The 14,966-nt window shown below is 34.2% G+C and overlaps 2 protein-coding genes and 1 non-coding gene across 3 annotated transcripts; 2 read left to right on the top strand and 1 right to left on the bottom strand.

Moving 5' to 3' along the window:
* The first annotated feature begins 3,065 nt into the window (after positions 1–3,065).
* Positions 3,066–7,395, top strand: LOC121266478 (histone-lysine N-methyltransferase ATXR4). The gene is made up of 7 exons (XM_041170310.1): positions 3,066–3,583; positions 4,626–4,681; positions 5,149–5,275; positions 5,785–5,854; positions 5,972–6,151; positions 6,544–6,615; positions 7,075–7,395. The coding sequence occupies exons 1-7, from the start codon at positions 3,206–3,208 to the stop codon at positions 7,191–7,193; spliced, it is 1,002 nt and encodes a 333-aa protein (XP_041026244.1). The 5' UTR covers positions 3,066–3,205; the 3' UTR covers positions 7,194–7,395.
* Positions 7,396–8,491: 1,096 nt separating this feature from the next.
* Positions 8,492–8,563, bottom strand: TRNAG-UCC. Its single transcript has one exon. It is a non-coding gene; the product is annotated as a tRNA-Gly (tRNA).
* A 1,036-nt stretch (positions 8,564–9,599) lies between these two features.
* LOC121264300 (fatty acyl-CoA reductase 2, chloroplastic) lies at positions 9,600–13,938 on the top strand. The gene is made up of 9 exons (XM_041167422.1): positions 9,600–10,401; positions 10,554–10,657; positions 10,769–10,968; positions 11,053–11,153; positions 11,303–11,507; positions 11,702–11,863; positions 11,963–12,044; positions 12,235–12,632; positions 13,468–13,938. Exons 1-9 carry the CDS (start codon positions 10,008–10,010, stop codon positions 13,631–13,633), a joined length of 1,812 nt encoding a protein of 603 aa, XP_041023356.1. The 5' UTR covers positions 9,600–10,007; the 3' UTR covers positions 13,634–13,938.
* Positions 13,939–14,966: the final 1,028 nt, after the last annotated feature.

The raw sequence follows: 14,966 nt of genomic DNA on the forward strand, positions 1-14,966 counted from the left end.
GAGGGTGTGGGAGGCATTGGGTGTCAAGAGAATGTGAGAAAGGGAGAGGGGGTCAAACATACAAAACCTCACCACTACCGAGGTGCACGCATGAAGAGGGTCAGATAAAAGGGGTTGGGGACTTTGGACTCTAGGACTTCTTCCGACTTTTGGGACTTCTTCTTTGACCTAAGGACAGTGAGCTCCAGAGAGAAGATATTCTCCAGCAAGTAGATTTCCAACTCCCATTGTACAGTGATAAATAAGAGGCTACGAGAGACTGTAAACAAGTATATTATAGTAGAATTTTCCCTCCCCAATCTCCCGTGGGCGTAGGCCCAGTGTTGAACCACATAAAACTATATATTCATCTCTTCTTATTTTTTCTACATTTAAATATTGTTTATTGCCATGGATGTACGTACCGATACTGTACAGCCATATCGGACCACTACCAGGAGTTCCGTACCTCGATGAGGCCGAGTTCGAAAGATTTGAACTGCTGGAACTTGGTCCAAAAGCGTGCGAAACACGACGTTAACAAATACTATTAAAAAATAACATTCTAACAATATTTTATTTAACTTTTAACTAAGCTATATCAATTTACTATCTAAACCTCCAAAACTTCACAAAGTTGCTAACAAAGTTAAAATTAGTGATTTTAGTTTCACGAAATGTTTTGGCCACAAAATAATTTCATAAAAATATATTCACAAGTTGACGTATTTTGATATGATATGTTAGGTTGTAAAATTATTTTTATTATAAAATATATATAATAAATCACATAAAATTATGTTAATTTATGATCTTATTTTTATAAAGATTAGTTATTATTTTTGTCAAAATTTGGAAAACGAGGAATTACTTGGTATAAAATGATACATTAATTTCCCTGGATTCAAATAAAACTCTTTTTTTTTTTTTTTTTTTTTTTCCAAATAAGACTACGAGCACTCCAATGGCTCCCGTAAAACTCAACTTTTTGTAAAATTTAAAGGAAACAGCTCAAAATATCCATTATATATTTCATCTCTAATATATAGTTTGCTAGAGTTCCACCACCGCATTTAGTAGATACTGTTCACAAATGTATAAATTTTTTATTCATTTCTCTCTCACCTACTTTTTTTCTTTCACTGCATAGACTAGATACTAAACTTTATTTCAATTTCAGCTACAAGTTCCTTTCTTTTACTGTAGAAACTAGAAAGTAAACTTTCAGATTATGGTAGTGTAGAGTATGTACGGAGATTGTATGTATTGAGGAAAGAGATTATTTTCTGGGGTGCAATAGCAAACCAAAATGTCTATTGGTGGTGCGCGTAGTTGTAAACTTGTAGGTATATACCATACTTTATTTTATTGAATTAATTTATATTTTAGTTTAACTTATAAATTTAGATTAATTTAAAATAAAACATAATTATATAACATGAAAAGATATTGTAAATATAAAAAAAATATGAGGATATCATTGGTAGTTAGAGGAAAATATTTGAAATGAATAAAAAAATTAAAAAGTGTAATATTTAAATTATATGAAAAAAATAGATATGTTGATGTATGGTATATTATAAAAGTTAGTACGTAAAATAGAAAAAATAAGTTTTGATGATATATTTTAAAAGATAGGATGAAGAATCAATTGAGAGTGCTCTTAGAGCATTCACATCTGATTTCCTAAATTTTTTCCTAAATTTTAGCTAAAAAGGACACTCCCTATAATTTTATCCTAAATTTTACTCATTTTAAAAAAACATTCTACATCCCATTCCCTATCCTTTTTCTATTCTATTAAAATAATATTATTCTATTATTTCTTTATTACTTTTTTCTCTCACTTCCATTTTCAAACTTAATTACTTAATATTTTTTCTTATGTTTTGAACTATTATTATAGTGAATATTTTAAACAAAAATTTAAATTATTTTTTTCGGGTTTAATAATATTTTTAAAATTATTATTTTTATATTTTAGTAATTATTTTAAAAAATATTATTTAAAAGTATAATAAATATGAGTATAAGAGAAAATGCAATTGATTGAAAAAAGAATTTATTTTATTTATTTGAATAAAATATTAATAAAAAATGATTTAGGGGATGAACAGTGGTTCCCTATATTTAGGGAACCACTGTTCATTTCCTAAATCAAAATCCTAAAATAGGGAATGGGATGAGAGGGGGTTTTTGAGCTTTTCCCTAAATTTTTTCTTATAATTTAGGGATAATAGTGGTATGAGGAATGGGATGGGGATGCTCTTAGAGCATCCACATCCCATGCCCCAAAGCACCACTTTCCCTATAATTTGAGGTTTATTTTAGGGTTTTGATTAAAAAAAATATTTGAAATGAATAAAAAAGTATAATATTTAAATGATATGAAAAAACAGATAAGTTGATATATGGTATATTGTAAAAATTAATATGTAAAATATAAAAAGTAAGTTTTTGGTGATATATTTTAAAAAATATAATGAAGAATCGATTGAGAGTACTCTTATCCACATCCCATGCCCCAAAGCACCACTTTCCTTATAATTTGAGGTTTATTTTAGGGTTTTGATCAAAATACTCCCTACATCAAAATCTCTATTTTAAGGAAAAGATTTAGGAGAATTACTATTCATCCCCTAAACTATTTTTTTTATCAATATTTTATTATAATACATAAAATAAATTATTCTTCCAATCATCTATAATTTCTCTCATACTCGATATAGTTTTAAATAATAATTTTAAAAATAATTTAATTAATTACGAAAATATAAAAAATAGTAATTTTAAAAATATTATCATACCCACAAAAAAAAAATTGTTTAAAATATTAGCTAGAGTAATAGTTCAAAATATAAAAAAAATATTGAATAGTTAAGTTTGTAAATGGAAGTGAGAGAAAAAAGTAATAAAGAAATAATAGAAAAATATTATTTTAATAGAATAGAGAAAATATAGGAAATGTGATTTAGGAAGTTTTTGAAAAATAAGTAAAATTTTAAAAAAAATATTAAGGAATGTATTTTTTAATTAAATTATAAGAAAATTTATAGAGAATAAGACGTGAATGCTCTTGAACGGTTATCAATGTCATTCGACTCATTCCTTTGCTGAAGAAACACTCTCTGCTGACTGCTCTTCGGAAAAAGCCTAAAGGCACATACCCCTCGAGGATCTCTTTGATCCGACCCTCTTCGCAGAGAAGTTGGACGAGCTTGGGAAAATGTCGGCCCTGGCCCTGGGCCGTCGTACTAGCCGTTGGGCTTCGCGGTTCAAAATATTGCATTCCCAGGCAACGCTATTTCGGATATCCTCCTCGAACTGCTTCTTCACTAGCAGCACAGCTAATAAGAATGAGGATCCGGTTCGACCTGCACCGCCTCCGATCAGGGTCTCTCTAACCGAGTCGGCTGGGCGAGGCGTGTTTGCCACTCGGAGAATTGGAGCCGGAGATCTCATCCACACCGCGAGGCCCCTCGTTGCCCACCCTTCGCTTTCTACAACCCATAGCGTCTGTTACTTTTGCCTCAGAAAGCTGAAAGCTACTTCTCAAACTCAAGCGATCCAGTTTTGTAGCGAAGAATGCGAAGAACAATCCATGGTATATACATTTAAGTATCACCCACCTCGTGTTTGAAGTTTTTAATGTAAGGATGTGTACATTGATGAGGCTAGTCTAATATCTGTGCTTCTATGCAGTGTTATTCTGGAACTATGAGCAAGGCCCCTTGTAGCATGTAAATGGGTCAACAGACTTGAACTCTAGCAAGCGTTGTGGAGTCAAACATAAACCTTGTGTGAACTAGAAAAGGCTTTACATAGACTCTATTAACCTAGAGAATGCTCTTTTTGACTGCCAAATAAGAATCTTTTTCAGGCAGTTTCGTTAATTAATAAGTTACCCATGAGATTTTATAAACTATTAACAATTCACCACCATATAATGGGACAAGCAGGATGTAGACTGATTCTATAGAGAATACTGCTTTTCAGGGAAAGCAGAATTGATCGATATCCATATAGTAAATTGTTATTAAAAGTGATAATTGCGTGTATCTATTATATTGGCCATATCTAATATTTTCCAAATCTCCGTTTGAATTTTTGTGATTGTGTCATAATTTTTCTGATACTAATCATGAGCATTAAGGACCGCGTAATGGTGAAGGGACTTATGATCTCTTTCTCTATGAGAGGTATCATGAACCGATGATTTCTTTTTTTGTTTTGGGCTCTAGGGTGTAGGGGATACAATTAGTTGCAGTATATTACTGAGAAAGGTTGGAGTCCGCTGAAGTTTGCAGGGGAGAAATTTATAAGCCTGAGTAGGACAACCTTGACCACCATTCTATGGCTACTTTTTAACTTGATGCAAGAACAAAGGATAATACTAAGCAGAAAAGCTTGATATTTGAAAGGACTAACTTGTCCATGTTGTGGAGAACTTCCATTTTTATCTAGGTGTCATGTCTTTCTTTAACACGTTATTGTGAAAATTATTTTCTGAGCTTATTCTTTGTTTTCAAGAATGGATTTTAGCGGTAATGTAAAGAGATATAAGAAGTTACCAGTTGGTTTGAAATGTGAATCATTGATGGCTCCTTATAAAAATTAAATTATGGCTATATTTTCATGGATTTTAGGTTTTTTACAATGTTGAGAGGAGAGCAAACTGGTCAGACTATGATAATTATTGCCGGTACAGGAACTTCTCTGAATCACTTTTATTTCCACATGTTTGGTCTCTTGCTCTTCGATACCGTAGTTTTTTTTTATAAGGATTCATTGTTTTTATTTTATATTAATCTTTGATAGACCATCATAGTGCAACATGTACTGTCATATGATAGAGAAAGATTGCCTTATTTCAAGGTTTGAAACTATGATAACAACACCAAAGCTAACTTCATTTTGGTATATTTTGCTGGAAATATGTGTGTGTACTTTTGTATACATATATTCTCTATATATTATAAGGAATTTTCAACACTAGTTTATTTATTTACCTGTCATTGCATTTCACCGGACTCCAAAAATAAATTGTTTATTTCCTTTTTTTGCACAATTTCTTGTTGGTTGCTTGTACTTGGCTGTCAACACTTGAAAACACCCACAAAAGCTTCATAGTACTTTAGATTCCTTAATTTTCATTATGTATTTCTATAGAACACATGGTTTAAAGTACCCACTTCTGGTGAAACGGTTAGCTTGTATGGTCATATCGGGAGTTGCAGCTGCTGACAGTTTCGACATACTTCAACCTGCAAGTTTATCTCCAGTAATGGTTTCAGAGGTGAGAAAATAAATTTTGAGTTCTTTGTGCTAGTCAGTGTCGGGAGTATGATGAAATTTGTGTAAGAAGGATTCTAACGGTGCATTTTGTATGCTTTTTTTCTGAATACTATAGCACTTTAAATTCTTTAGTTTGGGTAAGGCTTGAATACTTTGATTAAAACTGGCCTGATTCTATCTCTGTTTATAAGGGGGGAAAATTATTCCTGAAAAGTGGGTTTATCTCAATCATCCAAGCATGTGGTACAATATCTTTCCTCTTTTAATCTTCTCCCAGAAATCTAATTTGTGGTAATTGACTGATGTTCTCTAACTGTAAAGCAATATCAAGACTTATATGTTAAGTTCCATTGTGAAGCTTCTTTTATTTGCTTGTGTTACTCAGGAGATTAGGAGTAAAGAAATTGATAAATAAATATGAAGAGTTGATTGACTAATAACTATAGTAAATTCATTGCTTTTGGACATTTTCCATTCTTGCAGTAATCATCCTATATAGACATTTTACAGGTGGAAGAGGGGTTTAGCTTACTAAGGAGTGCCTTCACAAATGCAAATATCTGTGATGAACAGGTAGCTTGTATCCTCCACATGACAGAAATTTATCTTTAATTTCCATCGAGTTATCTGTTTCACTTCTTCAGTGCCTGATTTTTCTTTTCTTTTTTTATTAAGTATGTCTCCTTGACATTACAAGTTCTAACCAATACATGGTACACTAGCGTTTTGGCACGTATTCGTATTAATGCGTTTCGTGTTGAATTGGTTGGAGGATTGTACGAAGATCTTCTTTCATCAGCCGCTGCCTCTGTAGAAGCTGAAGCTGCTGTTGGGAATGCTGTGTATATGCTTCCATCGTTCTACAATCATGATTGTGGTGAGCTCTTCCTTTTTTAAACTTATGCCAATGCCTGCCTTGTACAATGGACTCGTGCGCACTTGTGCACATTATTGTCTTTGGTTATATATGCACATTATTGTCTTTTGTTATATATGAACATTATTGTCTTTGGTTATATATGATTTTATAACTGAGCATTGGATTTGGGTTATGTACAAATCGAGATGACATGCAAACAGAAGTTCATTTTTAACCACCATGTTTACTTGTGAATGCTCTGCTTATGAAGTGGAGTTGTCACAAGTATTGATTTTTGCTGTCTTCAGCTAAGGATCAAAATAGAAAAGGATCTCCATAAGACACCCCTGCAATATAACTCATGCCTATGTATGATCTGAAAAACTAAATTATCTGCTATTTTGCTGCAGATCCCAATGCACACATTTTATGGATAGAGAATGCAGATGCCAGGTTGAAGGTCCTTCGTGATGTTGAGGCAGGTTTGTCCCATGACTCCCATGTTCTGCAGTTACAAATCATTTACTTTTGGAAGGACTGGATTAGGGGATGACTTGCTAGTAGGGAATGGCAGACTTGAAAATATGCTGTAAATATAGGGTGCATTAGGAGTGCTGTGCTGGTTGGACAACGAGACCATCTCTCTCTTTTGTGTTGCTAGATAGATTGACAGTTTTTCAAAGGCTGTCAGTTTCTCTTAGATGAAGCATGTATCTTCATGCTTGTACACGGGAGCCCTTCTGAACTGAAGTTCTTAGATTTAGGAAAAGGAGCGTATCAAGTTTGTTAGTTGAAACAAAGCATTGTTATCATTATATCAACACCTCTGGAAGCTGGGTCAGCTTTAAGCTGGATTATAACACTTGGTGAACTTGTATACGCAAATCCTCAAACAGGACATTAACACCAATCCAATACAAACTTTGTTTGGCATTTTGCAGGTGAAGAGCTTCGGATCTGCTATATTGATGCAAGTATGGATCGTGATGCTCGGCAAACTCTCCTGTCCCAGGGGTTTGGTTTTCAGTGCAATTGTTTTCGGTGTTACTCTGGTGATTAAGAGTCATTCCTGTTTCTTTGAATGCATATGATGTGACATTATCTGCGTATATTTTGCATTCTCTGATGCTTTATATTTCTCATCCTCTCTTGGTTGTCCATCGATTGTTCATGGTCAGCTTGCTCTCACGATCCAGAGTTAGGTTGAAACATTTTGTCATGTGTGTATTGATAAAAAAGGGTTGGAAGCAAATTATTTAAAAATACTCTCTTCAGCCTTGCTTGGAAGAGATGAAACGAAGGGCATGTAATGGTAAAAATGGATGGAAACTGATTGTTTTTAAGAAGTCTCTTCAACCTTGCTTGGACGAGATGAAACAAAGGGCATATATATTGTGTTTTTAATTTCAGTTTTCCTTGAAAAAATGTGTGCCCAATCTCCAAGGCCTGTAGATGCGAAGCTTTCTCTTTACAAAAAGTTTTCTGGAACTTGGCTGTCTCATTCTTCAAGCACTTTTGTTTTGGTTCAGAGTGTTCTAATTGAACCGAGGCGTAAATAAAACCTGCTTTATTTTGGGTCAGGGTGTTTTAATTGTTGCTTTGCTTGATTTCTATGGGTTCATAATAAAGGTGTCTGACTAACCTGTTTACGTAAACAGCTAGTGAACGATAAAAATTTTGCCTGCTTGGTATGCAGCCCGTGGCTATAGGCTTCTAGCACCGCTTTAAGATTGCGCTTGATAACGAGGTATTCTTAAGTATTCTGTAAATAATAATAAAAAAATATTAAATAGTAATAAATAGAAGTGAAAAATAGATAAAAAATAATAATAAAATAATGAATAATAGTGATGTATTCTGAGAATACACAGTACCCAAACTAGGTTTGGTTTGGATAGTAAAATTATCTTAACTCAACTCATCTAATTATTACAACTTTTTCAAACTTAAAAAAAAAAAAAGTTCAAAATTTTAAAATTTTAAAATAAAAATAATGTTAAAAAAATAATATTATAACAATATTTAATTTTACTTTCGTATAATTTTATTTTAATTCACTATTCAAATCAGGCCAAACTTGGGATGAGGAAGGCCGTATTGGTGGTGGGAAAAATGAGCTGAGAGAGAGAGAGAGAGAGAGATAGAGAAAACAAGAGATGGAGTGGGACTTTATGAGTATATTGGTTGGTGGGAGGACCCTACATTTCATCACCGTGATAGGTTTTTTTCCCGCCTGGATGCTAGAAGTGGGTTGATGGTTTAGAAAGTCCATTGCCTGGTTGCGAGCTTGCAGTATATAGGGAGAGTTGCTAGTTATAGTCTATAAGCAACCGTACGGGTTTTTGAAAAAACACAAAATGCGTTTGCCGGGAGTCGAACCCGGGTCTATTGCTTGGAAGGCAATTATCCTAACCGTTGGACTACAAACGCCTTTGAAACAAGCTTCCTCGATATATATCTACAATATATATATATATTGGATTTGAATACGACACATATCGTGGTACATTTGAAGTGTTAAGTAATGTTATTCTTCCTATTAGATTTTATCATTCATAATCACACCATTGATACGACACATTTCAAGGAGCTTCGTATGTTTACTATTTAAATGAATAGTCGTTTAATACGTGACACGTCAATAAATTTACTTGACGAATGTAATTGAAGACGACAACATCTAAAATAAGAAGAATATTTTTCTAAAGCGTTATAAGCAATGCCGGTTCAATGTCAAATGAGGCATTAGGCGAAAATTAGAAGAAGGCATTTATGTTTTAATCACAATAATTACCTATAAAAAAAAATATTATAACAATTAAATAATATTTTAAGATAAAATAATTATTCATCAACTTCTTGCATTGAATTATTTTTTCAATTCCTCTTTTTCTTTAGATTTTCACATCCATATTCATTTTTTAACCTCTTAATTTAAGATTCAATTACTTTTTTTTTTCTTAAATTTTTTATATATTCGTGTTTTTTATTAGACATGTTTTTAAGATTGAAACAACACACAAGCAAACAAATAAACTTACAATTTAAAACTATATCAAAACTTAAATCCACGTATGGAATTGAGAATTCATCCTTTGCTTTCTTTCTTTATTTTTTTAGTAGGAAAAGAGCAAAATATTTTTTGAGAAGGCTTAGTAGTTTGGATACACAAACTTTCTTATCTCATCTCATCTCATTATTACAATTTTCTTAAATTTTCATACAAAAATATAATAAACAATTTAACTTTTTCAAATATCATAATAAAAATAATACTAAAAAATATATTCTAACAATATTTTATTTAATTACTATTCAAAATATCTCATTTCATCTCATTTTAATTGTCTATCCAAACCCAACTGGCAGCTGCCTGAGTCCCCTACCGAACTGAGCCGTCCCCGTTTACTTACTAAGCAACAAATCAGTAGCAGACGAGAGCCAGGCCCATTCCATAGCCATCAGCCCAACCCACCTCTTCACACCCTTTCTCCCTCAACATTTCCCGGGAAAATTTATGGCACAGAAGACCAATCAAAGAAGTGGAAGAAAGAGAGCTCCCGCCATCTTAGCTGTTGGTGAGAAGTGTGAAGGGGTGGCAAAAAGAGAGCCACCATAGAAAAATCTCTTAGAAATTAGAGTATCCAAATTTACCTAACCCTCATCTCCTTCTCCCTTAAATCCACCCCACCTTCTTTCCCTTTAAAACCGAACTTAACCCATCTCCTATCGTGCAGAGCTAAGTTAGTTTACTTGCTTTTCTTTTTTATGCAGGAAGTGTTTAGATAAGGTTTCAAGCCAACCCACTTTTAACTGCAAAACTTCTAGTTTCCTTTTTTTTTTCATCTAAAAATATTCTCCATTTTCTTGACAAATGATGGGGGCTTTGTTCCTAAATTCTTCGTCAGTTGCCCCGACTAAACTCCCAAGACTGTCCAACATGCGTGACCGGTGCTTTCTGAGGATGAATAAGAATGTGGTGTATTGTCAAGGAGGTGGTAATGTAGTAAAGTCTACTGGGCTTTCTTCGGTTATGACAGGAAGACAAGCATTGGTAAGCACGGATCAAAGTGCAGTGTTAAGAGATGCTGGAAGCTTGGTTTTGTCGCCAAATGGAAAGAGCCAGGCAGAGATTGCAGTGAAGGACTTAGTGCCCTATGGAGAAACATCCACCCCTTCGGTAGAGGTGCATGATGGTATTGGAATTGTCAAATTTCTAAGAGGGAAGACGTTTCTTATCACTGGTGCAACTGGGTTTCTAGCGAAAGGTATGTATGTGCGTAATTTGAGCATTTTCATTGACATTGTATTTAAGGTTTCCTCGATTCAAGTATTTATCTTTTGTGATTGTTGTATCTTCGATTAGCAATAGAGTTGATTTCTTTTTGTCTGTTCCAAAATAAATAAATAAATAAAACAGTTTTTATTGAGAAGATTTTACGGACAGAGCCCGATGTGGGTAGAATGTTTCTTTTGATCAAGGCAGAAAACAAGGAAGCGGCAATGGATAGACTGAGAAGTGAAGTATGTTCTGATGCCCCTATCTCTGGTGGTTTTCAAATTTCTATATCAGTTTGGTGAACTTCATGTTTTGGTCTTGAATTAAGATCGTGTGATTTATGGTTGTTGCTTTAGATCATAAATACAGAGATTTTCAAGTGCCTCCAACAAATTCATGGAAAGTCATACCAATCCTTCATGTTGAGCAAGCTAGTTCCTGTGGTGGGCAATATCTGCGAATCCAATCTTGGCTTAGATGAAGATTCGGCGGATTTTATTGCAAAAGAAGTCGACGTAATAGTAAATTCTGCAGCGAATACAACATTCGACGAAAGGTCAACTTTTCTACCACAAGTTCACGTTTAATCACTGAATTTCAAGATCTTCAAATTAAGAATTTTGAATTTGTGTGACAGCAGATATGATGTTGCTATTGATATAAACACAAAAGGACCTTGCCACCTCATGGGCTTTGCGAAGAAGTGCAAGAAAATCAAGCTCTTCTTGCAAGTATCAACAGGTAAGTTTAGAGGCGCATTTCTTGGCAGAAAATAGAGGTGTGAGAAACCCACTTTTATATAATTGAGTTACAATGGGCACTGGAACGATTTCTAATGGTCTATTTGAAACATATATCTCGTGACATGCATTTCATTGATTTATTTACAGCTTATGTTAATGGACAAAGACAAGGAAGAATAATGGAAAAGCCATTCGGTATTGGAGATAGTATAGCAAGAGAGATTTTCCAAATTTCATCAGGATCCCTCCCTACATTGGACATCGAAAGTGAAATGAAGTTGGCTTCGGATTTCAAGAAAGATTCTGAAGTCGATTTAGTGGCTCAAAAGATGAAAGAGTTGGGTCTGGAAAGGTGATGTTTCTTCTGATCTCTTGTTTTCCCCTCTAATGCTTCATTTTAGTTCCCAAGAAAACAGAAGAAACACGTAATCCTTGATCCAGAATGCTTCACAATTCACATGTTGGATTTCCACTTGGAATAACACTGTACATATATGGATTGAAATTGCTAGAAATATAAGGGGATGATATTTGGTATTTTATCAGGGCCAAAATATATGGCTGGCAAGATACTTATGTTTTCACAAAGGCTATGGGGGAAATGATGATTGACAAATTGAGAGGAGAAATACCGGTTGTCATTATTAGACCCAGCGTTATTGAGAGCACTTGCAAAGAGCCATTCCCTGGATGGATGCAAGGGAATAGGTATCCCCTACTCATCATCTATATTAACCTCTTTAGTGCATGCAGTTGCTTTGATCTTAGTTGAACTAACCTTGTCTCCACTCTTCTCCACTCTTACAGAATGATGGATCCTATAGTCCTGTACTATGGGAAAGGGCAACTCACTGGTTTCTTAGTTGATCCAAATGGAGTACTCGATGTAGTAAGTATTAAGTAAATACTTGCATTGCTATACTATATATAACTTTTCCATGTTTTTGGCTAGGCTGCCTGGTTCCTTTTTATCAGGAAAAAGATAAGTTAACAAGTTCAATTCAATCCATTTAATTCGTGCTTCTATGTCAATGGAAAGCAAACCATGGCAAGTTGGTCTCTTGACGTACTTGTTGCAGGTACCAGCAGATATGGTTGTTAATGCAACCCTGGCAGCCATTGCAAGGCATGGAATGGCCCAAAAACCGGACATCAATGTATACCAGATTGCTTCATCTGTTGTAAATCCGCTAGTTTTCCAAGACCTGGCGAGACTGCTCTACGAGCACTATAATTCCTCTCCATGCATGGATTCAAAGGGTAGGCCAATCCAGGTTCCATCTATGAAGCTATTTAGATCCATGGAAGAGTTCTCTACTCACCTATGGGGAGATGCTATTCAGCGAAGTGGGTTGACAGCTATGGCCTCTTCGAACGGGAAATTGTCTCAGAAACTTGAATTTATTTGCAGAAAATCAGTAGAACAAGCGAAGTACTTGGCAAACATATATGAGCCATACACATTTTATGGTGGAAGGTAAGTAATTAAAGCTTGTTTTCTTGACTGATGATAGAGTAATGTGAATTTTAAATAACAATAAGACCGAGTAAACTTCATTTAACAAGAAAAATTGTGGAGAGTGTTCATTCCAATTCCGGACGGATCGATTAACACTGACCTTGATTGTCCTACAAAAAATAAGAAAATGCAATCGATCGGAGTTGGCCACTATGTGGCCGGGATAAACTTCGATGGTTTAAGTCAGAATACAGACCTTTCTTCTGTTTTCTATTGAAACTCCGTTATGCCAACAAAGAAGAATCTTCCTCCTTATTGCTTACTGTATTATTTGTAGCCCATATCCTTTGCTGCAATAGGCTGTTCCCTTGTACATCGGAAACCATGCCCCCACTCTTCCTAAATTATCCTCTAAATCTTTGAATCTACTTATCGTCTCTACACATCACATACCACACTTTTATTAAAAAAAGATTTTTCTTCTTCTTAAATCTATTGAATTCTTCTATTTATTATCTATATACTTAATTTTTTTTATTCTTCTTAAACTTATTGAATTCTTCTATTTATCATCTATATACCATGCATTTGATAAGAGGAGGAGGAAATTAAAAAAAAAAAAAAAAAGTGGTGTGTAGTGTGTGAAAATGATGAATAGAATTTTTCTTTTTTAAGATAAGCTGGGTTTCAATCAACCCCCTTTTACGTCAAGCCCATTATCCGAATTCACTCCATCACTCGGCCCAACAGAAAGTATGCTAGTCTTACCGATAATCTACGGTTCTGTGTCTGATCCTTCTCTTGCAAAAATTTATTGACTATATACATAAGTATCTATATTAATGCGCCGCAGGTTTGATAGCAGCAATACTCAAAGATTAATGGAGAGGATGTCTGATGAAGAGAAGAGGGAATTTGGATTTGATGTGGGCAGCATAGATTGGAGAGATTATATCACAAATGTCCATATTCCGGGTCTAAGGAGGCATGTAATGAAGGGAAGAGGGATGGGTAGCTAAGTACCATTCATCTTGTTACATGTAATCACCAGCTAAGTCCTCCAACCAATTGTAATAAAACAAAGTTACTTTTGTTTTTTTTTTTTTTTTTTTTTTTTTTTTCTCTCTCTCTTTTTAGAACTTATAAATTGGGGCAAAGAGTGTTCCCTGAATAATCTATACTGTATTTCAATTATAAGGCAAAGAAAAAAGAAGTGTTGCCTTAATATCTTATGGTGTAAACAACCAATGCTCTTGTAATAGGATTCTAATGGAAATGGATGAATCTTGTTACTTAATTCCTTTATCTTCACTTGCATTTCTTTCTAATTGGGCAGATTTCGTTGGGTTTGGTTGTTCACTTACATTACCAGGTTAGATAAAAGGAAAATGCTACTTTCTTTACTAGGCTCCTGTTGGGTTTTTTTTTTGTTTTTTTTAATGATAAAGGAAATTTTTTTAATGATGTCATAAATTTTTTTAAAAATATTTAAAAGTGCTAAAAGAATGCATGTGAAAAAAAAACATGTACACACAAAATACACTAGCAGAGTCCCAACGGTCGCTATAGAGCCACCCTAGATAAAAAGGGAATTCAAAGCTCTTGATGAAAGTGAAAAACAAAGAATTTGCGGAAGTACGTAGTAGGTCTGGGTGGTGGAGGACGGCAACTGGTTGTAGGTCTAAGATGAAAATTCCTTGCCAAAAAATAAACTAAGAAAATAAAAAGAAATGCAAAAGTTGGATAGATGGACAAGGCTGGCGTCTACACAAAGAGAGTGTGACTGTGGAATAAAAAATGTCGAGTTTTTAATCTATTATAAGTGGGTAGCGAGTAGCGGGTGAGACATAAAATTCTCATCTCATCTAGGGTTGGGTAGTAGGGGCCCTCATCCCGCTGCCCCACCCGCATCTAGGGTCCCTAGTGAGGGCAGGTGGCGGGGAGGGTCCAACCCTGCCCCGCATTTCCCCCGCCCCCGCTTACATTTTTATATATATTATATATAAACATAAATATATATTTATATTTTACAAATTGTGTATATATAAACATATATTACAATTTGTTAGACTTGTACACAAAATGTGCACTGGCAAATTTAAAAACTACATAATTTAAAAACTAATATATTACAATTTACACAAAATATGCATTAGTAAATTTAAAAATCACATAGTTTTTAAATTATAGTCATATTTACAAAATTTAAATTTATAATTTGAGTCTAAAAATTTATTTTTAATTACTTTTAGACTTAGAAATTATTTTTAAACCAAGTAAAATGTAATATTTTTTTTAAGTAGATGGAGGCGGGGTGGATTGGGAATCCGCCCTTCACCTCGCTCCCGCATC

This window comes from Juglans microcarpa x Juglans regia, chromosome 5D (assembly GCF_004785595.1).
Source record: "Juglans microcarpa x Juglans regia isolate MS1-56 chromosome 5D, Jm3101_v1.0, whole genome shotgun sequence".
NCBI lineage: Eukaryota > Viridiplantae > Streptophyta > Magnoliopsida > Fagales > Juglandaceae > Juglans > Juglans microcarpa x Juglans regia.